We start from the raw sequence: 25738 nt of genomic DNA on the forward strand, positions 1-25738 counted from the left end.
CTTGAGGCTGTGCCCCCTAGTCCTACTGTCTTTTTTGAGCGGGAAGAGTCTCTCCACCTCTATCCTATCCATCCCATTCATCATCTTATACGTCTCAATGAGATCTCCCCTCATTCTTCTAAACTCTAACGAGTACAAGCCTAGTTTATTCAGCCTCTCCTCACAGCTCAACCCCCTCAACTCTGGTATCAGCCTAGTAAACCTCCTCTGCACTCCCTCCAGGGCCAAAATATCCTTGCGCAGATGCGGCGCCCAAAACTGCACACAGTACTCCAGCTGCGGCCTCACCAATGCCCTATACAGCTGCAGCAAGACCTCCCTACTTTTATATTCAATCCCCCTCGCTATGAAGGCCAGCATCCCATTCGCCTTCCTGACTACCTGCTGCACCTGCAAGCTGGGTTTTTGCGACTCATGCTCAAGGACCCCGAGGTCCCTCTGCACCATCGCCTGCTGCAGTTTTTCGCCACGTAAGTAATAGTCCTTCCTACCATTCTTCCTACCAAAGTGGACCACCTCACACTTGCCAACATTAAATTCCATTTGCCATTTCCTGGCCCATTCGCCCAGCCTATCTAGATCCTTCTGCAGACTCTCCACACCCTCCGCACAATTTGCCTTTCCCCCAATCTTGGTGTCATCAGCAAATTTCGACACCCTGCACTCGGTTCCCTCCTCCAGATCATCTATATAAATGGTAAATAGCTGAGGCCCCAGCACCGACCCCTGGGGCACCCCACTAGTCACCAACCGCCAATCCGAATAGCACCCATTGACCCCCACTCTCTGCCTCCTATTTGACAACCAATCCTCTATCCACGCTAACACCCTACCCCCAACTCCATGTCCCCTGACCTTCTGCAATAACCTCTTGTGAGGTACCTTGTCAAACGCCTTCTGAAAATCCAGAAAGACCACATCCACCGGCTCTCCTCTATCCACTGCCCTAGACACATCCTCATAGAACTCCAGTAAATTTGTCAGACACGACTTCCCTTTAATGAAACCGTGTTGCGTCCGCCCTATCAAGCAATTCCCTTCAAGATGCCTCGCAATTTCCTCCTTAATGACGGATTCTAACATTTTACCTACCACAGACGTTAAACTAACCGGCCTATAATTCCCCGCCTTTTGCCTGGCACCCTTCTTAAACAACGGCGTAACATTAGCCGTTTTCCAATCTTCCGGCACTTCCCTGGAATCCAGCGACGTCTGGAAAATAACCACCAAGGCATCCACTATAACCTCCGCCATTTCTTTCAGAACCCTCGGATGAATTCCATCCGGTCCTGGGGACTTGTCCACAATCAGCCCCTCCAGTCTGTCGAGCACCTCCTGTCTAGTAACAGTAATGTCATTAAGACCCTCCAGTCCTACCACCTTTCCATCGCTAACACCCGGCAAATTATTCACGTCCTCCTCCGTGAAGACAGAAACAAAAAAGTTATTCAATACCTTAGCCATATCCCCATCCCCTACCACTAGCTCCCCTTTCTCATCCTCTAAAGGACCAACGTTCACCCTAGCCAGCCTCTTCCTTTTTATATATTTATAAAAACTCTTGCTATCCTTTTTTATATTAAGTGCTAGCCCAGCTTCATAGCTTCTCCTACCCTCCTTTATCAACTTCTTTGTCAATCTTTGTTGACATTTAAACCTTTCCCAATCCTCTTCTCGCCCACTACTCTTAGCTACTCTAAATTCCTCTGCTTTTAATTTAACACTTTCCTTCACCTCCTTCGTTATCCACGGCTTATTACCTCACCTATGTTGAAGAAGATCTCACGTGCTTTAAATCTCTCTAAAAATATTATTTAACCAACTGTATATTCTCAGTACTTTCTGTCTGTATTTCAGATTCCCAGCATCTGCAGTATTTCGCTTTGGTATCATTGTTTAATTCAACGCCACTTCTATTCCAGGACTTGTTCTTATCTCCAATAGGATTACTGTTTGTCTCTTTTATTGTGTTTAGCATCATTGCTTTTTGTTTCCCGACAATTCAGTTTATCAGGTAGTACAAAAACTTACTTTCACAGGTGTAGCACTTTCTTTGCCAATTGTATCCTGTTCCGACATATTCCACATATATTCCTACTGAACTCTCACCTGTTCATGTTTCAGAACCACCAATCATTCATGGGATGGAGACATTGTTGACATGCCCTGCATTTGTTGCTCATCGCTAATTGTCTTGAAACATATGGCTTGTTAGGACATGGCAGATGACACTTAAGAGTCAACCACATTGCGGTGGGTTTGGAGTCACATGTAGGCCAAACTACGCTTTTGACCCAGTAGCAATGAAAGGACAGTGATAAATTTTTCAAGTCAGAATGGTGACCTACAGGGGAACTTGCAGTTATTGGTGTTCTTGTGCACTGACCACCCTGTTCTTTGAAAGTGTACCAGTTGTGGGTGTTGATGCTGTCAAGGGGGCTTTTGTGAGTTCCTGCAGTGCATCTTGTAGATGGTATACGTGGCTGCTGCTGTTCGTTGGTGGTGGAGGGAGTGAATGTTTGTGTTGGGTGCCAATCAAGTGGACTGCTTTGACCTGGATGGTGTTCAGCTTCTTATTGTTGCTGGAGGTGCACTGATCCAGGCAAATGGACAGTATTCTATCATTGTTCAGGTGCGTGACTAGTTGATGGGAGAAAGGTTTTGGGGAGTCGGAGGTGAAGTGTTTGCCACAGAATTCTCTGCCTCTGACCTGATCCTGTGGCTATATTGTTTATATGGGTGGTCCAGGTGAATTGCTAGTGAGTGTATGGTGATGCTTCTAAGGTATCATCTCACCATATCTTTTCTGGAGATCTTTCCTTGACAGATGCCAACCTCAGTTTCTCAAACCTGCACAGCCTAATTCTAGTTCCTTCCCACGATCCTGATGAACCCATTTTAGTCATTCTTCACAGAACAAATGTCTTCACATCTCATTTTAATTTTTTCTGTCCTCATCCCAATTAATAACTGTCCTTGTGCCATTTCCTGCCCTTCATAAGATCATAGAATCCCTACAGTGCAGAAGGAGGCCATTTGGCCAAACGAGCCTGCACCGACAACAATTCCACCAAGGCGCTATTCCTGTAACTCCACATTTACCCTGCTAATCCCCCTGACATTTAGCGTGGCCAGTCTACCTAATCGGCACATCTTTGGAGTGTGGGAGGAAGCCGGAGCCCCCGGAGGAAACCCACGCAGACACAGGGACAACATGCAAACTCCACACAGACAGTCACCCAAGGCCAGAATCGAACCTCGGTCTCTGGTGCTGTAAGGTAACAGTGCTAACCACTGTGCCATCCTATACTCAGACTCAAAGTCAGTCAGAGAGATTTGAGTTAAATGGATTTGTAACAGCCTGATTGTGCTTGACTGATCTAATCAAATTTTCTGTTGCAGTAACAGAGAAAGTCGATAAAGTAAAAGCAGTGGATATTGTTTAAATAGATTTTAGGAAAGCCTTCGACAAAGTACCGCTGGAAAGTTTTATTAACAAAATTGTGCCTCATGGAAAAGATGGGTCAACATCAGCTTGGATTAAAAAATTGACTGAAGGACAGAAAACAATGTTGTGACAAATGGTAGTTTTTCAAACCAGAGGAACAGAGATAGTTAAGTTCCCCAAGAGATGGTGCTGGGGCTCACCACTTTTTTGATTTTTATGAATGACTTGGATTTTGGAGTGCAGAGTAAAATTTCAAAGTTTGCCTGTGATTCCAAATTTGGAGGATTGGCAAATATTGAGGAAGATACCAATCAACTGCAACAGGATATACTTAGGCAAAATGGACAGAAAGTGGAAGATGGAGTTTAATACAGAGAACTGTGAAGTGATGCATTTTAGCAGAAAGAACAAGGTGAGTTGATATATATTGAATGCCACAGTTCAAAAATGTTCATGTGCATCGATATTTGGCAGGACATATTGAGAGAGCAGTTAGCAAAGCAAGTGGGATCTTCAGCTTCATAATAGAGGCATTGAGTACAAAAGCAAGTAAGTTATGCTGAACTCGTAGGAAGTTCTGGTTAAGCCACAATTGAAGAATTGCTTTCAGTTCTGGTCACCACAACAACTTGAGAAAGATGTGAGGGTCCCTGAGAGGTTGCAGAGGAAATTTATTTGAATAGTTCCAGGAATTAAAAACTTTAGCTACAAGGTTAAGTTGGAGTAACTAGGTTTGTTCTTTGAGCAAAGAAAATTGAGGGGAAGTTGATAGAAGTGTACAAGTTTATGATAGGTTTAGGTAAGGTAAAGCTGTTCCCATTAGCTGATAGTACAAGGATAGGGGACACAAATTTAAAGTTTTGGTCAAGAGTTGCAGAAGATATGCAAAATAATTTTACACAGTAAATGGTAATGACGTGGAGTTTGCTGCATATCAGGCCAATGGTAGTAGAAACAATTAATGATTTCAAAAGGAAATTGATTGGACACTCGAGAGATGAAAATTTACAGGATATAGAACAGGGATTGGGACTAACTGGTGAAACACTTCAGCCACCTGTACCATAATGACTCTATGGGTATATAGAACATGATTTCAAAGCTTCTAGATGGTTCTGAATTTAGAAATGTAATGAACAATAGGTAGGAGAGTAACATACTTCAGAAGGAAATCAACTGGTGAATTAGGCAAAATGTGGGTATGCCGGCGTTGGACTGGCGTAAACACAGTGAAAAGTCTGACTGGTGAATTAGGCAAACACAGACTCTCAACTTTGGGTAACCATTAATTCAGCCCCAAGGAAGCACAAATTGCTACCTTTTTGCATTCCTGATTTGTTCCCTCCTCCTTAGTCTTGCTTGCACATTCCTCTCTTTTCTAATTGAACTGGCATCACCTTGAGTTGATTTCAACAATTCTGCCGCTATCACTTTGTGTACCTATTTTGTCATTTGATGTCATTGAGAGTACTTATTAGCTCTTTACCACCCACAAAGTTTGATGTTTAATGCATTAATAGCGAGTTTCACTGAATCATTCCACCTCAAGCTTACTAGCTTCATCCAATTCCATTTTGAAATATGTATTCAGTTGTCATTATGTTGCTTTATTTAGTTCCTTCTCAGTTTTCAACTTGGAGAATAAAATTATACAATGGCAAGGTATGGGCCCAGATTTTACAATACTCACGTAGCAACTAGCACTCACCAATATTAACGAGTAAATCGGACAGCAAATTCAGTGGCTGCACCTGCCCAGTTCAGTGTGAAAACTAGGAGGTTGTTGCCTGTGTTACCTTGCTGTTCCACTGATGTATTTCCAATTGACTTTTCACTGAAACTCAGGATCCGTGATGTTGTTTTATTTGCATACCAGTTGAGATTTGTTCATTTTTATGTAAACTTTCACAAACCTGGAACATTTGTATCTGATAAACTGACTCATTTTAACAATGTGTGCTCTAGGCTCAGCTGACTAGGAGCATGGGAAAAATATCTATAAAAATCAGCTTTTATGCATAAGTGTGTATGGTCATTCTGTCATCTTCTCTGTGGAGTGAGAAGAAATCTTTCATTTAGTTACCAGCCTAGCTACAGCAATAAGGTCAAGTCAGCGTTCTGGATGGACAAGTTTAAATGGGTTGAAGTACCTCTGCGCCCAAGGATATGTTGGTGATCTGTTGAACAAAATATATAAAACTTGTGCATAGATACATATTCAAATTTCAAGAATCAGGTATGGACTAATCTAGGCAACATACACAAGGCTGCACACCTTGGCTATCTTTGACACAGAAGCAGGGCATCTGGCCTGGTAATATAACACCACTCTACATTACTGTGGATAATTGCTTCATGCTGGATTTTGGGAATAGGTTGATGGGATTGCTCATGTTAGACAGCAACCTATTTTTGGATGAAAAATAAAAAGAAAACCTTGACCGCATTACAACAAAATCTATAGTCCATTGAAAAAAATAGGTTTTTCAAAACATGGAAGTATTGACAGTTCATGTCAAGAAACTAATTTCCTTTAGACCCAGGGAAGAATTGCCTCATGGAATGATGTCTTCCCATTAAGCTGTAAGCAGGGCCCAGAATGAAAGAACCTCCATGTCACCACAATCTTTTTAACTGAATCATTACCACATAAAATTGACTGCTGAGTTTGCCTACCAAGAAACTGTGATTACACTTTGTAAGTAACTAATTGACGCTAGATTACTTCAAAATTTTTGAAGGATATGATAGGTTACAGTATTACAAATAGACTCTGGTGGAGACTGAGGTTTGATAGAGATGCAGTCAATCTTGTCAATCTGTGTGAAAGAGCAGATGGTAGAGAACTATGATCTATATCAGAATTTGGGAGGAAGTGTATATCAGGACAGCTTGAAGATGCAAAAACAAAAAATCCTTAATACCAAAGTTTATAAACGATGGATCATAAATGAGTTTTTATGATCCATCTAAAGTGTTATTGTTTTTCAAGTAACTCACCACCTGACGACCTGAAGTCTGCGCACGATCGATATGGCACACATCAGGAGGGTGATGAATTACTCTTCATTTGCCGGGATGAGTGAGGCTCCAACGGCACACATGAAGCTCAACACCACCCAGATCAAAGCAACCTGTTAGGTTCACACCCTATCCACCACCACCAACATTCACTGCCTCCAATATTGACACATACTGACAGCAGAGTACTAAAAATGAGATGCACTACTGCAATGCACGGAGACTTCTTTGGCAGTATCTTCCAAACCCATGATCTCACCACCTAGAAGGACAAGGGGGAAGCAGACACTTTGGGAGCATCGCCACCTGCAAGTTCCCCTCCAAACCACATATCATTCTGACATGGAACTATCACTTTGCATTTACTATTGCTGGATCAAAATTCCTGAACTCCTTCCTTGACAGGACTCTGCACCTACATCACATGGACTGCAGTGGCTCAAGAAGATGCTTACCACAACCTTTGTGAGGGCAGTTAGGCATGGGCAACAAATGCTAATCTTGGCATGCCGAAATTCCGTGAAAGAATTAAAAATGCATTAAGAGCTGCTTCCCTGCGCATCTCTTTAGGCGGCACAGTGACACAGTGTTTAGCACTACTGCCTCACAGCGCCAGAGACACAGGTACAATTCTGGCCTAGGGTGACTGTGTGGAGTTTGCACATTCTCCCCTTGTTTGTGTGGGTTACTTTAGGATGCCATGAGTCCCTCGCACAGCCCAAAGATGGGCATTTTAGGTGGATTAGCCATACTAAATTACCCCTTAGTGTCCAAAGATTTGTTGGTTAGATGGATTAGCCATAGTGAATGGGTGGGATTACAGGAACAGGGTGGGCCTTCAGCTTGGGTATGACACTTTTTCGGAGAATCGGTGCAGATTCAATGGGCTGAATGGATTCCTTCTGCACTGTAGGAATTCTATGGCTCCGTTCCTGCCATATCTTCAATTCTTGACTTATGTTTTGTGTTTCAGTATTCTTGATAAATATTTGACTTCATGTACAACAGGATCAGTGAACATTTTCTTTGATTTAACATCAGTAAAGATTAAGTTGCTCTCACCATCTTTTATAACCATCTATATGCCTTTTGCCTCAAATCCATCATTATCCTTAGTTATTGTTATATCCAGAAACTTCAGCGGCCTGTTCAATCATGAACTGAACTTCCTAATCCTTATCTCGTTCTCTTCCGGCACCACTGGTTTTTACCTGCAGAACATTGTCTTCTCCATTTGGGCCTATTGTCAAAATTTCAATCCTGACTTTCCTATGCTTCTCACAAGTTAGGTTCCTGCTAATTCCATGTTCTCTGCTATCTGTCATTGCTAATCTTTCTTTCAAGCATCACAGCCTATACTGTCATCATTTTTTTTCCTATGCCACCCCTTGTGTCCTAAAGCAATTTTATAAACCTTTCTATTCCATTGTGCATTGAGTTTCCCACCCTCAATCGTTGCGCAGTGCTCACTTTATTTTTGTCCTTTTTGACACTGACGTATTTTCTTTGAATGAGGAAAGCTGCAGGAATATGACCTGCTTTTATCATACTTGAAGTCTCAAGCAGCTTTATTTAAACAACAAACTTGAGGCAATGAAGGAAGATTACTAAGCAACCATCTATGCAGACACAAAAACAGATTTTAAGCATATCTTCCCATGCACTAATCAGCAAAATGTAGTATCCACCTTGTTAATTTAAATTTATTTAATATATGGAAACAGGCTATGCTTCAGATTTGAGAGAATGGGAAATTGTCCATTACCCCTGGTGCTGGGGTTAAGGACGTAACAGGACAGCTGCAAAACATTTTTTAAAAAGATTCTGATTTATGGTTGTCACATGTAATAACACACAGTGAAAAGTATTGTTTCTTGCACGCTATACAACAAAACACATTGTTCATAGAGAAGGAAATGAGAGAGTGCAGAATGTAGTGTTACAGTCGTAGCTAGGGTATAGAGAAAGATCAGCTTAATGCAAGATAGGTTCATTCAAAAGTCTGATGGCAGCAGGGAAGAAGCTGTTCTTAAGTCAGTTAGTACATGACCTCACACTTTTATATCTTTTTCCCGATGGAAGAAGGTGGAAGAGAGAAATGCCCGGAGCGTGTGGGATCCTTAAGTCTGCTGGCTGCTGATTTATGGGATGTGGGTGTTACTGGTCAGGCCAGCATTCATTGCCCATCCCTAGTTGCCCTTCAGAACATGGTTGTGAGCTGTCTTCTTGAACCATTGCAATCCCTAAGGTGTAGTGTTGTTCTGTTAGGAAGGGAGTTCCAGAACTTTGACTCATCCCCGTTCCTTAAGTGTCACTATATTTCCAAGGTGAGTGACTGAGGAGAACCTCCAGGTGATGGTGTTCCCAGATATCTGCTGCTCTCATCTTTCTAGATGGTGGGGAATGTGGGGTTGGAAGAAACCTTGCTGGTGGCGGCGTGGGCTCGTTGGGCCAAAGGGCCTGTTTCCCGTGCTGTGTTGTTCTTTGTTCTTTGAGTTCCAGAAGTGCATCTTGTATGTGGTGTACCCAGCAGCCACTGTTCGTTGTTGGTGGAGGGATTGCATGTTTGTGAAAGGGTTAGCAATCAAGCATGCTGCTTTGTCTTGGATGGTGTTGAGCTTTTTGAGTATTGTTGGAACTGCGCTCATCCAGGCAAGTGGAGAGTATTCTATTACACTCCTGACCTGTGCTTCGTAGGTAGTGGCCAGGCTTTGAGAGATCAGGAGGTGAATTTTTCCTGCAGGATTCCTAGCCTTTGACCTGCTCTGGTGCCGCAGTATTTATATGGTTAGTCTCTTTCAGTTTCTGGATAACCTTCCCCAGGATGTTGATAGTGGGAGATTTGTTGATGGTAATGATATTGAATGTTGGGGGCAGTGGTTAGATTCTCTCCTGTTGGAGGTGGACATTGCCTGATGCATGGCACAAATGTTTTTGCCACTTGTCTGCCCAGGCCTGGATATTGTCTAGATTTTGCTACATTTGAACATGAACTGCTTCAGGACCTGAGGAGTTGCAAATGGTGCTGAATGATGTGCAGTTACCTGCAAACATCCCCACTTCTGACCTCATGATGGAAGGAAGGTCATTAGCAAAGAAACTGAAGACAGTTGGGCCTAGGACACTGTCCTGAGAAACCCTTGATTTCCTCCCACATTCTAAAAGACGTGGGATGCCTCTCCTACCTCTCCTGACTCCATGTACAAGTTCCCACTACTATCCTTGACTGGCCCTAACTTCACCCATTCTTTTATTTCACACATAAGAGTAAAAAGCCTTGGGGTTTTCCTTTATCCAACCCACCAAGGACTTCTCATTGCCTCCTCTTAGCTCTTTAAGCTTTTTTTAAAAATTCTCCTGGCTTGCCCTTTTCTGCTAATTTCCAATGCCTTTCAAAGAATTATTGTGCTGAAGAAGCTATATAAATAATAAGTTAATTAATAAAATACTTGAAGGACCTTTTTTAAGATGGTACTGATAAATCAACATATGGTTGATGTTTGTGCCCCTTTACGTTTAAATTGATTAAATAAGGAAATGTTTCCTTTAATTGACAATCATATGAAATATTTCTTTAACTATGGATTTTAAAATATGTGCTTTCCATTAGCAAGGAAGTGTATGCTTGTAACACTTCAAAGGATATTATTTGTATTTTTTGTTGCAAGCTGGAGGTGGCATTTGTCCATATGGGCAGACTATGATGTCCTAATTTTTGTTTGTCTTTTAAATGTATTCTGATGTTACAAAGGCAGGAAGATGCTTTACTAATTGCACAGCCAGCTGATATATCTGCCCATCATGGGTGGACTGATGGATATTTTCTGTTGAGAAAATATAGTTCCTTTGAAATTATCCAAGCTCAAACATGCATGTAGTATTTAAAGACATTGATAAAATAATACTTAAAATTCATGTTGATATCTGTGATTAATGAACTTAAAACTTGTTTTTAAGTGGTTTACATCAAAAAAGCTGTAGGTTTTTTCTAATTCATAGCAAGGGGTTAAATTGATTATTTGGTTGTGCACAACATTTTTCAATGGGGACATGTTATCACCATCCGCATTTCGTGCATAGAAATATTGCAAAGGTGTTTTTTTATTTGCAAACTTCAGTTATGAGATTGCTTGTGAAATCAATAACAAAATGTCTAATATCTCCAGCTCAATGCTATATAATAGTTTTGAGAAAAAAATTGGGAAAATAAATGTAATGAATCAGATGCATAAATTAGTCTTGCAGATAGAAAACATTATCAAATGATTTCTGCTACTTAATGGATTAATATTATCATTGCATTCTTCAACAATAAAAAGGTTGGATTGATCATAAGTATCCAACAATTTTTGCTGCCCAAGTAAAATTGAATTGCTGTTCGGCCAAACTTTACATTTGTTTTACAAAAATTAAGGCGGCCAATAAAAATTAGTTTTGTTTTAATCTGATGTTGAAAGAAAATATGAATACCAGTGATAATGAGCTTACTTACACCATATCATTCCTTCAGCTGAATCCGATAAGATATCAGAATGATATTCCAGTGCAGTGAGCAGGATGTAGGATGAGATGATGCTCCAGTTGAGTCTTAACATCTTGCTTTGGGCGAATGCTGGTAGAAGAAGTATGCTTCATACCATTTGGCTCAAGAGACTAAAATAGAATATAAGAGAAATGTACTTCTTTCTGAATTTTTTCCAGTAACATTAGAAACAGATTACAATTAATTCAGTATCTAATTATTAAAATACCTCTTCCCTCATTATGTTGAAGAATAGTATGGAATCGGCATATAAATACTTACCTGTAAAAGCACAGAGTATAAATTTTATTTTGAAGAATAAATATTATGTAAATTTAAATAATTTGCATAAGCCTAGAACTTCAAGTATGGTTGAGAGCTTCATGTTTTTAGATACTCAGATCACCAACAACCTGTCCTGGTTCCTCAATGCTGATGCTATGGCTGAGAAAGCCCACCAATGCCTGTACTTTCTCAGAAGACTAAGGAAATTTGGCATGTCCACTACAACTCTCTCCAACTTGTACAGATGCATCATAAAAAGCATTCTTTCTGGTTGTTTCACAACTGCTCTGTCCAAGACTGCAGGGAACTACGAAGGGTCATTTATGAAGCCCAATTCATCACTCAAATCTGCCTCCCACCCATTGACCCTGTCTACACTTTCCACTACCTTGGCAAAGTAGCCAACACAATTAAGCATTAAGGGCCCTACGCACCCTGGATCTACTCTCTTTGACCACCTTCCATCAAGGGAAAACGATTGGAAAATCTGAAGGCTCATACCAACCAACTCGAACAGTTTCTTTCCGACGGCCATCAGACACTTGAACGGACCTACTTTACATTAAGTTGATCTTTCTCTCCATTCTAACTATGACTGTAATACTTCATTCGGCACTGTCTCCTCTCTTCCTCTAGGAGAAGTATGCTTTACCTGTATTGTGCACTAAAAACAATACTTTTCATTGTAGTAATATGTGTGACAATAAATCAATTTAAGTCCATAACTCCGTTATTTCCAATTCCCCCCTCCATTAGCTAATGTTACTGATTAATATTACAGTTTGGTTTTGTGGCCACTAGCCCATGCAGCCAATCTTTAAAGCCATTTTAGAAAGTTTTGAAAAGTGCATTTGTTTCACCTATTAGTAAAATGTGACAATGACACCCTGCCTAGAGCATTTTGGACAAGATTGAATTAATCCAAATGGAGCCTGCTCGCAAATCATCTGCTAGGTCCTTGTACACTGATTTTGCAGCAGAAGTCACTACTGAAGGATTAGCTAATATAACCAGGTTTACAGCTAAGATTACACCTGTACCATCACAAATGCTGTGTGACTACTATTATATAGATTTCAATGCCTGATTGCACTTGAAAAGAACTAAGACCAGAGGTGAGAGCCCTGTCTTGTCAGCTTGGATTGGGAACGTCTCAACTTGTTGAGACTCTGAATTGGACTTGATTTGATTGAACTGGAATAAAAACAAAAAAACTAAAAGACTCAATGTTTCTTGTTAGTGAATCCAGGTCGCTGTAAGCGATACATACTTTAAAAATTTCTCTTTTCCCTGCGGCAACAATATGTATAATGTCCTAACACATTTCTTTAAAAAAACAGTCAAGCAAGACAGTTGACAAATTTATTTTTGCCACAGAAGTGATGGTAATAATTGCACTGTGGAGAATCGGCAGTTTGAGTATTTCACCAATGCAAATGTAGAAGTTTATTTATTAGTCACAAGTAAGGCTTACATTAACTTGCAATGCAGTTACTGTGAAATTCCCCTAGTCACCACAGTCCGGAGTTTGTTCAGGTCAATCCACTTAACCAGCCCATCTTTCAAACTGTGAAAGGAATCCAGAGCACCTGGAGGAAACCCATGCAGACACGGGGAGAATTTGCAAACTCCACACAGACAGTGACCCAAGCTGGGAACTGACCCCGCGTCCCTAGCATTATGAAGCAGCAATGCTAAACACTGTGCTACCATGCTGCCTAAATGCATGTCGCATTTATGAAGCCTGATGTATAATCAGTGACCAATATGCCTTGTGGAGAAGAATTTGAAAAGATGCAAATCAAGATGTATTGTTTTTCACAACCAAAACTGATGAGACATAAAAATCCTCCACAAAAATGTTTGAAGAGCTGAAATAAATGATGAGGTCAGGAAGTTTAAAGAAGTTGAGCCTAAAAATTGTCAAAGGTGTGTGTGAGAGGATAGAATTAGGCAGCATAGAGAAAGGGGAATTATCTTTGAAAAGGACTATTGCTTTATTGAATAATACTAGCAATTTCCTTTGTTTCCTTTTGCTGAGCAATGCAATTTATTACAAATTGAATTGTAAAATCTCATGTGACGTGATGTCATTGTACTGAAAACAGTGTGTAAACCGTTCCATTTGTCCTGCAATAGAGAGGGTGCCTTTTCAGAAAAGCAAAGTATCTTTCTGAGAAAAACAATAATATGAGCAAGACCAGAAACATGCTGCATTCTGATAGATATACCAATGATTTGATGTTGAAAACTATAGCATAAAATATCCTGTAATATAGAGAAATCTTTAAATGGGCCCTGGACTTTAAAATTAAAATAAATACTACATTCTGTTAGGTAATCATAGTGTAAGTTGCAGCAAGCAAGGAGCATTGACTGACAAAGACTCTGCTTGCCAGCTGAATTGCACTCAGTTCATGGTTAAATCAGTGTAAATTTATTTGCTGAGTTTTTATTTACCCTTGTTTCCAATTCAATGTATATGTACCGCAGACACATTTGTGCTCAGATGCCAGATTTTAGACAATTTGAATAAAGCTTCCTGTAAATGTAAGTAAAACATGAAACACTAAAATGCAGCTGATTATTTTAACAAAATCAGATTCGCCTGTGAACATGTATACTTTCATATATGCTTTCAACAAAAAAACACCTGACTGCTACAACAGCATGTAACTAGCCCTGTGGAAATTTGCTCACCCTTCTATTAGTATTAACATCAAAAAGAATTGGTGATGATATCTACTTTGGCAAGAGAATTCAGCTTGGATCTCCTATCCCAATTGTATTCAGTTTCATCACTATGTTACAGTGTAACTGAATAATAACTAAATTTGACAATTTGCAAAATGTTCTGTGTACTTAATTATTAAAAGAATGTTGTACGTCTGCTCATTAAAACTGAATTGCCTGGAAGCATTTTGTTTTTAGCTTTTAAGCCTCGTTTTAATTTGTATTTTTCCTCCAATTGTGGATTTGCACAAAGTTGTGTACCATATCCATTTATCTTTGATCCTGTATCTCTCCATAATATTATGCCATTTAGTTGTAAATTGAGCAAGAAGCTCACAGATTTGCTTTTTTTTCTAGATGGAGCAACTCCTTGGTAATATAATTGAGATGTGGGTTGATCGAATGGATAACATTACACAACCAGAGAGACGGAAACTTTCTGCTTTGGCATTGCTTTCACTCTTACCTTCTGAAAACAGGTAATAAGTTTTTCTTTGCTATAACAGAGGTATCTATTTACAGTATTCCGTATCCTGATTAAAAATGGTCCTTACTTGAGCCTTCAGTTCAAAGATGTGTGACATATGTTGAGGTGGTTATTGTGGAAAATGGTTTTGCAATGAAGGCTAATTAAGCTGCATGATTGACTCCAAACACTGTTTTTGTCTTTATGATTGCTTGCAGTTTACCATTTAAAAATCAATTTTTGAACAAAAATCTGAAGAAAGTGAGGTTGTGAATTTGCTGTATGCGTATTGATTTTTGTGGCAGCTACTACTTTACAATCTTTGTAGATAACATTTAATAAAATATTTGAACTTCCAGTGTCTAATGGCAAGGATCACTCAAGATTTCAGGTTTTAAGATTTTTTCTGTAATAAACTAAAAATAACATTGAATTGCGCTCTTTTATTCGGCAACTTATATTCTAAGTCACTGTATAGAAAGGTTTTCCCATTTAACTTCTAAAATAGCTGAAAATCCTTCTCCATGATTACACTTTAAACTAGTCCTTGAGAAGGCACTTCAATCTCTAGGCACCAGTCTAAAGCTATTCTCAGCTCATTGTGGCTTGCTTCCTTTCTCCTTTCTTAGCAAGGAACTCCTAATCCTCAAATTTACTTCTACTGTGAGGATTGCAGTGGAGATTCTTTCCCTCTTGCCAAAGCTGGAGAAATCTTCCAGCCTTATTTAGTTCCTCACAAACTAAGTTTCTTCAATCTGAGCATTAGATCCTACCAGCATTTTGCATGATGAAAGTAGAGTCGTCATTTGTTTTGCTTCACACGCAAAACTAATTGTCTCCGTTTTCTGCTCTTTGCCATTCAGATGGCTGCAGACTGATTTACGTATGTGGGTTCTAGGGATATCCTAAAAATCCTGTAACAGATAAGATGGTTTTCACTAGACTTGCCCCTTTTCAAAACCTAGCTGCGTGGTTATATGAATCACATGAGCTTTATATCCAGGTAGAAATACTAATTAATTATCCTTTAGGCCTCCAACTATATTCAGTCTTGGAATTACATAAGCAGTTCAAAGTAAAACCATTTATAAGACATAACATTCCCATCTCTGACGAAGAGCCATGCAGACTCAAAATATTGGCCCTTTTCTGTCTCCATGTCTGCTGTCAGACCTGCTGAGATTTTCAAGCATTTTCTGTTTTTGTTTCAGATTCCAGATTCCAGCATCCACAACAATTTGCTTTTATGACATTGCTAACATCTGCCCTTGAGACTTGGAGACTAACAGTCTACCCAAGATCAACAGAACTGCTGCTGTCCACAGAAGTGAACACCTTGCACTTCTGGAACAAGTCTTATAACTTTGCCCTCCAACCTTCCCCACATCCCCCCCCCCCAATTCCCCCCACATGCCCCCATCCTCTTCGCAACCAAACCACCAACGTTTGTTGTCAGACAGAATGCAGAACAGGTCACATGATCCCCTTTCATTCCCCCATTTCATTTTAAGTTAAGATGAGAGTTCCAAAACACAACAATCTTATATACTTCATAATTGTAACATACAGTACATTTCGAATTAGGAACAGCTTTTTAAGATGTAAAGAATAGCTCAAAGAACCAAAGGTGTAAAAATTTTTATGAAATTAGAAAGTGTACCTTAGTATCTATAAATAAATGAGATATACTGCTTCTTTTGATTCCTCATTGTGTTATATTTTATTCATAAAGTCCTGAAATGAAGTAATGATTAGATGATAAAGAAACATTGGTTCAGGTTTTGAGGTCATTGACAAAGCAGTGGAATGCACAGCTGACCCCTTAAGAAAACTGCCAGCAAAGATTTAGTGATCTTTGAGGCAAGCATTTCCCTTCCCCACTATTAATTTGAATCTTGTGCCAAGTCAAGAGGATCTCCAGGTATTCAGCAAGAGTGATGTCATCAAGCAAGCTAAGCAGCCAAATGATACACTTGACAATCCTTCACTTGTCATAAATCTTACAATGAGTGGAATAAGGATCTTGGCAAACCTATAAGAAGTTGAAATGCCATGAAAATACTTCGTTTTTGTTAGTTTAAACTCTGGAGCTTTTGATCATAATGGAAAAAAATGGAACACTACACAAATATGAGATTAATTTTCCAGGACTTGGGAGGTTCTTGAACATATGTGGTGGCTTTGTATTCTGTTACAAGTTGTACCTTCAGCACTTTTTCTGGAGTTTTGCTGTGACATTGCATCGCTAAAGGGGAATTTCTAGTCAGTTCACTAATTTCTAATGGTTGTCATCTGTGAAACTTCAACAGGGAATTGTCAGTGGTGGTGCTTTGAGTTCTATGTTTAACTGCACATGTGCAGATGCCAAACATTGCAGTCGGTTTCACAAGTTTACAGTGGTGGACGCTAACATCTTTGTTGTCATTCACAAAATAATGTTAAAAAGATCTGACTAACTTTTGCAAAGTACATAAGAAATAGGAGCAGGAGTGGGCAATTTGGCTCCTTGTGACTGCTGCACCATTCAATACAATCATGGCTGAACTCGTCTTGGCCTCAACTTCACTGGTTCTCTATAATTCTTTTACCAATTACTAATTAAAAACCTGCCTATCTCCAGTATCCACTGCACTCTGGGGTAGTGAATTCCACAGATTCACAACTCTTTGAGAGTAGTAGTTTATCCTCATCTCTGTTTTAAATCTGCTATCCTTTATCCTTATTCTATGGCCTCTCTTCTAGATGGTCCAGCAGGAGGATCCATCCTCTCATCTACTTTTTCAATCTCCTTTATCATCTTGTATACCTCAATTGTATCTTCATACTTCTAAACTCTAGGAAACATAATCCTAAACTGCTCAATTTTTCTTCGTAAGATAAACTTCTTATCTCTAGAATCGGTCTCGTGAATCTCTTCTGAGCTGCCTCTAAAGTGACTATATCGCTCCTCAGGGTAAGGGGACCAAAATTGTACGCAATACTCCAAGTACAATCTCACTAATGTACTGTTGCAGCAACACTTCCCTACTTTCATACTCTCATTCCTTTCACAATAAATGCCAAAATTTCATTTGCCCTCCTCATTACTTGCGTACTAACGTTCTGTGATTTGTTCCTAAGAGCACCCAGATCCCTTTGCACCAAAGCACTTTGATGTTTCTCTCCATTTAGTTAATAAGTTGCCTTTCTATTTTTCCCAACCAAAGGAATAAACTCATGTAGGGCACATGTAGGAATGTTAAGAGTCGCTGTTAGATCATTTTTGGATAATTTGGCACCAGGTGACAATCATGACTACTCAGGACTCAATATTGAGTGCAACAGCTTTAGATCATAAATCTCTGCCTCCATTTTGTTTCCTTTTTTTGCTAGTTTCTTTTGCCTTTTTTTCTTGTTTCTTTCTTTACTTTGCTGCTAGACAGGTCTCTTGTTTCCTTACTTCGCCAGTGTTCAGGTTGGTTGGGTACTCTAGCTGTAACATTATATCCATTTGTTTGCTTCTATTTAATGTAAGCACAGGTAGTTAAACTACGACAATCAGTGTTTAGAGGAACAGAAGTAAATTAAAAATGTACTGAAAATATTTATCTCTAAGATAACCTGTCACCCGAACTACGTATTTAGTCTTGTACTTGGTGAACTGGCAATGCGTAGCATTATAGATGGAGCTGGAAGTGAAAACACATGCAGACAGCTGTTGAAAATAAATATGGTTTGAGTTTCCTGTGCTATTATCTTATCACTACCTTGAAAGCTGGTGAGATCACAGATGGAGACACTTTGATCTTGTCATGAACCATTGACCGAAATGCATACTGGTTACATCAATCTGTACTTTGTACTGTCAATGACATTTTTTTGTGATTGAATCCCATAGTTTGACTGATGTGTTTGCATGTTTGTGATGCTAATTAGACTAGCATTGAAGAAAATGCATGTTGACAACAGGATCAAGATGTGTTGAATTTTGCACAGCCTTTTAATCTGTGTGACAATGAAAATAAACTTGATTGTTGATTATAAGTGATCACAATAGAAATTTTACTTTGCACACTGAATTCTGCAATTGGTGTTCGAGAATAGTGGTTGTAATCCACAGATATCAGTGAGAGCTTGTAACTTTTAAGATATTTATTTAACAGGAATTTATAAAGAACGCCATCAATGCTAAACTCTTTGGAGACTTTTGGTTCTTATTCATGCCTTTCATCTCTTTGATCAAGCATCTCTATCAGCGAGCATCTTTTATGCATGAAGGAACTGAGAGCGGCCCCCTCACCTCACATGCTGTGGTGTGGCATAATTCACAGGAATGGGGACAGCGTTAATATATATGAGTTTCACTCTTCCAATGCCTCTGTCAGCCACCTCCGTGCTGTCACATTGCTTGTCTGATACATGTTCTAGATGGGGTAAAACAATCTTGATCGGAGCATAAGAAAATCAAAGCCTTTGTTTTTGGAGTCTTAACTTCTTTGCTGTTGACTTCATCTACATTCCCAGCCAATCACTTAAGATAAAGCAGGCCATTCAAAATCTTCAGACAAAAATCTGTGTATGCCGTTTTGTTTTTTCTCAACCCAGTGGGGGCACACTTCCATTTGAAATATGCAAACACTTTCTGTCCATCATATTGGAGACTTTGATATCTGATTGACACCTGCAAATGGTTTTTGTAATGCCAGATTTATCAGTCTTTGGCTGATTTGATGATGAGTTGAACTTTAAGCCCCATTATATCAGCAAGAACATTTATTTCGACTTCCAAAACTCGCATTACCAACTTCTTTGTTCATGTTTATGTCATCACTAGCCTTGATTTCTCTGAGATGCTATTTCTGGCCTCCTATTCTGCATTCTCCAAGCCCCATCCTATGCAAAGTCCTGCCATTCATATCGTGTCCTGGTTGGCCATAATTCATAAAAATGCAGAATACACTAGCACCTTATCTCTAGTACATCAAAGGCAAAATATTCATCCCTAAATTTCTCAGTAGCTTACCCAATCTTACTTCTGCTCCTTTTTCTACCTTTGATACCTTCTTGCAGCTTTAGATCTCTTACTCAGGCCTTTTGTCCATCTCCTGCCACCTTTGATAAGAACAGCCTTCAAGCACTATTCTGTTTAACACTAATCCTAAAACACCACCCTTTTTGTTTTGTTCTCCACCTATAAAATCATGTTCAAAACCCCTTTAGTGCAGATTAGATGGATTGGCCCAACTAAATTGCCCCTTAGTGTCTCAAGATGTGTAAATGAGGGGAAATTATTAGAAGACATGCGATTGCCAGATCAACGTTCTATGCATCTCGTGGGAGTTCTTCCAAAGGCATGAAAGAGGCAAGTTTTGTATAGTACACAAATGCATGGAAAGTTCAAGGAGTGCTACAGTACAAAGTCAACTAGCAAGATTAACTAAGGTGTTGCTTTGTTTCTTAATTTGACCCTTTAAAACAAGTGTAAGGTGTGCAAAATGGCTGGCAAATGTGCATCAAGTGACAAGGACTCCACTACTTCCAAAAGGAAGAGTCAGTCCAAGAGTTTGGAACAGAGATTAAAAGTGCTGTGACCTGTTGATGCTGATGAGAAGGCAGTGTCCATAGTGAATTCATTTGGGCTTCCACAAATGTTTGCACCACCAAAGTCTCCTTTAAGCATCATGATTGGAACCTGAACGTTATGCACCTATAAAACATGGGCAATTATTGTGTGGATTGAGGACCAGAACCAAAGGCATGTGTCCATTAACACGCTAACTGTCCAAGAAAAGGCTGAGTTTATGTAACCACTTGAAACAGCAAGAAGATGAGATTCTGCCATCAAAACTGTTTATTCCAAACTGTGGTTGATTGATAGACACAGCACCAGGATGAGTAGTGCTGCTGCAGGTGTGTGCATTGAAGCAAACAGTAATTAATCTGCCAAGTTGAAGGATGAGCTGAGCTTTTTTTTGGGAAAGAATGTGCAGCAGAACATTTATTTCAACCTAAGAGAAAGCTGACCCAAGATTCAAATCACCTAAGGTTCAGTTGATTTTCTTACAGGATGGCATTGAAGGAGTAACTTCAAAATTATGCCTCTGCTTTTGCACCATTTAGAAAATCCACAAACAGTGAAGGGTTAAGCAAGGTGCACACTCCTATGATTTGGAAGTCAAATAAGAAAAGTAAGGTGACAATGAGTGTGTTTCCCAAGAGATTTTTGGTGCATTTTTGCACTGCATCTGCCAATCTTAGTACTGACAAATCAGCGCATGTGCAATGGCTCGCTCAGCGCACTGATTTCAGCTTCCCCCCCACCCCCTAAAATTTAATGATATTCATGCTGGCACCTTCTGTACAGAGTGTGGGAGATTCTTCTCTGAACTCCCACTGAAAAAACAGCATGAATTACTGCAGTTTTCATGTGAATTCAACACTTAGAATTTTTGGGGGGAGAATTCTGCCCATTGTGTGGAATTGTCGTCCCAGTAAGTCTTCTGCCTTCCTTTATAATGTTATTGGGGGAAAAAAATCCTCTCCTCTACTGCTTCTGACTGTAAATATCTAATAAAACACAAGGACAAGATTTTGGAGGTCGGATAAAGGAGGACCTTGAGAATTGGTGGCGAGATATGGGGGGCCCTTGTATTACCTAGTTATGTGGTAATTGAAGTAACCTTTGCTGTTATATAAAAAAAACTCAACTTCAATATTTAATTTGATTAAACCCATAATTATGTATGATGCTCATAAGAAGTAAATGATTTTTTTATTTACTTTTAATAGACGTATCTACTGACTACTCAATGTCTTAATATTTTCTATAAAGTAAGAAACCAAAGTGTAGGGCCCAAGTCTGTAGTGCAGGCCCTCTATGAGATTGAAAAAAGTGAAAGAGAAGGTAAACTTATTAGGCAGCAATTTTTAAAACCTAAAAACTAGAGAAAATGTTTGAGAGACATAAGTAGCATCAGTTTTGAGATTGCAGCAGAATTAGAATGGGGAAGAATGAAGTCTTGTGTTGAACTCAAAAGCAATATGAAGAGGAGAAAGAGCATTTATGACAGAACATTTGCAACTTAAAGGAAGGAGTGAGGAAAGTTCGAAGTTCCGCTTGGAACGGAGAATGACTAGAAAGATCGCATTAGAAATTGACAGTGAAAATTTACATTAGTGATGAGAGAACTGGCCATCAAACAAAAAGAGAAAATGCAGGAACATCTCAGCAGGTCTGGCAGCATCTGTGAAGAGAGAAAAGAGCTGACATTTTGAGTCTAGATGACCCTTTGTCAAAGCTAAAAGGCATAGAAAGTGGGAGATATACTGTATGGTAAAGGAATGAAAGATGAGTCATAGCCACAGAAACAAGGGGAAAAGGCTGCTAATGGCTGTCCGTAGAGAGAAGAAAAGGTGTGAATGCCCAAACGGTGGAGAAGCTGAAATCAGAGGTGACCTGGTGCCAGGCAAAAGGCGGGGAATTATAGGCTGGTTAGTTTAACGTTTGTGGTAGGTAAAATGTTAGAATCCGTCATTAAGGAGGAAATTGCGAGGCATCTTGAAGGGAACTGCTTGATAGAGCAGACGCAGCACGGTTTCATTAAAGGGAAGTCGTGTCTGACAAATTTACTGGAGTTCTATGAGGATGTGTCTAGGGCGGTGGATAGAGGAGAGCCGGTGGATGTGGTCTTTCTGGATTTTCAGAAGGCGTTTGACAAAGTACCTCACAAGAGGTTATTGCAGAAGGTCAAGGGACATGGAGTTGGGGGTAGGGTGTTAGCGTGGATAGAGGACTGGTTGTCAAATAGGAGGCAGAGAGTGGGGGTCAACGGGTGCTATTCGGATTGGCAGATGGTGACTAGTGGAGTGCCCCAGGGGTCAGTGCTGGGGCCTCAGCTTTTTACCATTTATATAGATGATCTGGAGGAAGGAACCGAGTGTAGGGTGTCGAAATTTGCTGATGACACCAAGATTGGGGGAACGGCAAATTGTGCAGAGGGTGTGGAGAGTCTGCAGAAGGATCTAAATAGGCTGGGCGAATGGGCCAGAAAATGGCAAATGGAATTTAATGTTGGCAAGTGTGAGGTGGTCCACTTTGGTAGGAATAATGGTAGGAAGGACTATTACTTACATGGCGAAAAACTGCAGCAGGCGACGGTGCAGAGGGACCTCGGGGTCCTTGTGCATGAGTCGCAAAAACCCAGCTTGCAGGTGCAGCAGGTGGTCAGGAAAGTGAATGGGATGCTGGCCTTCATAGCGAGGGGGATTGAATATAAAAGTAGGGAGGTCTTGCTGCGGCTGTATAGGGCATTGGTGAGGCCGCAGCTGGAGTACTGTGTGCAGTTTTGGGCGCCGCACCTGCGCAAGGATATTTTGGCCTTGGAGGGAGTGCAGAGGAGGTTTACTAGGCTGATACCAGAGTTGAGGGGGTTGAGCTATGAGGAGAGGCTGAATAAACTAGGCTTGTACTCGTTAGAGTTTAGAAGAATGAGGGGAGATCTCATTGAGACGTATAAGATGATGAATGGGATGGATAGGATAGAGGTGGAGAGACTCTTCCCGCTCAAAAAAGACAGTAGGACTAGGGGGCACAGCCTCAAGATAAAGGGGGGGCGGTTTAGAACGGAGTTGAGGAAGAACTTCTTCACTCAAAGGGTGGTGAATCTCTGGAATTCTCTGCCCGTTGAAGTGGTGGAGGCTGCCTCGCTAAATATTTTTAAGACGCGGGTTGATGGGTTTTTGATAAGAGAGGGGATTAAGGGTTATGGGGAGAGGGCGGGAATGTGGAACTGAGCCACGACAGATCAGCCATGATCTTTTTGAATGGCGGGGCAGGCTCGAAGGGCTGGATGGCTTACTCCTGCTCCTATTTCTTATGTTCTTATGTCATGGGTGGGAGAGAGAGAAAATTGAGAAAAGGGGGGAAAGGGGAAACAAAGGGGGAGAAAAAGTAAGGAAAGGGGGATAAAATGGGGGAAAGAGTTGGGGGGGAGAAAAGTAAAGACAACAGAAAAATAAAAAGTAGAGAACAGTTTAAAAATTAAATGATCTGAAAACAAAGCGGTCAAGGTGGGGCTGTGCTAATCTGAATTTGTTGAATTCAATGTTGAGATTGGAAAGTTGCAGCATGCCTAGCCAGAAGACGAGATGCTGTTTTTCCGATTTGCGTTGAGCTTCACTGCAACGTTGCAGCAGGCCAAGGACAGACATGTGGGAGCAGAATCGTGTGTTAAAATCGTAAGCAACGGGTAGGTCAGAGCCCTGAAGGTGTTCAGCAATACATCTAGTCTCTCCGATATAGAGGACACCATATTGGGAGCAGCGAATGCAATAGACCAAATTGACGGAGGTGCAAATGAAGTGCTGCTTAACTGGAATGAGAGCTTTGGACCTTGGATGGTACATCTCTGATTGCATGGGAAGGTGCCAGGGTGATAGGAGAGGTATTGGGTATAGTGGAGGAGTGGACTAGGTTATTCCCCGTTTCCTTACATTTTCTCCCTCTTTGCTTCACCTTCCCCCTTTTTCTCAATTTTACCTGTCTCCCACCTGGCTCCACCTCCCTCTGAAACATTAACTCTGTCTGTTTCTCCACAGATTCTGCCAAAACTGCTGAGTGTTTCCAGCAATTCCTGGTTTTATTCGCCTCCACTTTGTTTCCTGTTGCTCAGTTTTGTACCATGCTGCCGATGTTCTTTTTTCATTTCATGAGTTCTACTCACTTCAACTATCTTTATCCCTATGTAGACTGTTCTGTCCTCTGCACAACTTGCTTTCTACCTATATCTCTTTGTCTCATTATTAAATTTGGTTACCAAACTTTTCATGTGGCACCTTACCACAGGCCTTTTGTAAATTCAAATAAACTGCATTTACTGGTCTCCCATTATCCACCTTGCTTGTTAACTTCCTCAAAGAACGCTAATAAATTAGTCAAATGTGATTTCCTTTTCACAAAACTATAATGAGTCTTCCTGATTGTATTATGATTTTCTTAATGCCCTGCTACTACCTCCTTAATAATACATTCTAGTGTTGTAGGTAAAATAATACCTCTGAGACTAGTTGTGAGTCAAAGTATAGCAAGTTTATTCAAAAGCTTTTGGGAGATACACCTGGCACTTAATAGCGGTTCCCCAGGCTTCTCTCCGAACACAAATTAACAACACATATTTATATACCCCCAAGCACGTAAGCACTTTCCCGTGGTCGGCAGTTCCCAGGCTGTGGCTTGTCCTCCGTGTGAACATGGCTGCTTCGGCAGTTTCTTCATGGTTATCTCAAGGCCGCAATTGTCTCACATCTCAACACCTGTGGTGTGATTACAGACCGGCACAAACAAGTTAACTGGCATACAAGGTAATGGGGCCGATGTAACAATTTTATGTTTGTAGGTACCTGTATAGCATATAATATGTCAGTACATAATACATAAATAGTACATAAATATATACGAAGGCACACAAGCACCACTATGTTAGACAGAAGTCCATAATATTAAAGACACAAACATAGATACGAGCTGGGTCAGCTACATTTCTGAACACAATTAGCTGGGACTATCATAAACTTGTGTACAATGGCAGGGACAGCTGCTTTCTTATCTGTCTGGGATACAAAAAAAAGTCTTACAGTACATTTTTAGAAACCTCTAAGTATTACAAAGTTCATTAACCCATCCCCTACTTCACTAGTATTTTCCTATGATAGATATTAGGCTGACTAGTCTATATTTACTGCTTTCTGACTCACTCCTTTCTTGAATAGATGTGTTGTATTTGCAGTTTTCCAATTCTCTGGGACCTTTCTAAAATCCAGGGAATTTTGAAAGATCACAACCAATGCACCCATTATGTCTGCAGTCACTTGTTTAGAACCCTAAGATGCAGACCATCAGGTTCAGGAAACTTGTTTTAAAGTTTATTTATTAATGTCACAAGTAGGCTTACGTTAACACTGCAAATGAAGTTATTGTGGAAATCCCCTAAACGCCTGTTCAGTTACATTGAGGGAGAATTTAGCTTGGCCAATGCACCTAATCAAGCGCATCTTTTGGACTTCGGGAGGAAACTGGAGCACCCGGAGGAAACCCAGGCAGACACAGAGAGAACGTGCAGATTCCGCGCAGACAGTGACCCAAGCCGGGAATCGAACCCCGTTTCCTGGCTGTATGAGATAGCAGTGCTAACTACTGTGCCCACCATGCTTGTGGGCCTTTTGTTCCACTAGTTTTCCCGGTACCATTCCCTGATGATAGCGATTGTTTTAAGTTCTTCCCTCCCTC

The 25738-nt window shown here is 40.4% G+C and overlaps 1 protein-coding gene across 3 annotated transcripts in view; it reads left to right on the plus strand.

Moving 5' to 3' along the window:
• The window catches only part of ipo11 (importin 11), a 593411-nt gene that overhangs the window by 390313 nt on the left and 177360 nt on the right, over positions 1 to 25738 (plus strand). For all 3 annotated transcript variants that reach the window (XM_080186460.1, XM_080186476.1, XM_080186468.1), the window contains one exon: positions 14367 to 14488. In XM_080186460.1, the coding sequence (XP_080042586.1) occupies positions 14367 to 14488 (122 nt within the window). The remainder of the gene's footprint in view (positions 1 to 14366; positions 14489 to 25738) is intronic.

This window comes from Carcharhinus amblyrhynchos, chromosome 1, assembly GCF_965287045.1.
Source record: "Carcharhinus amblyrhynchos chromosome 1, sCarAmb.v2.hapA, whole genome shotgun sequence".
Taxonomy (NCBI): Eukaryota; Metazoa; Chordata; class Chondrichthyes; order Carcharhiniformes; family Carcharhinidae; genus Carcharhinus; species Carcharhinus amblyrhynchos.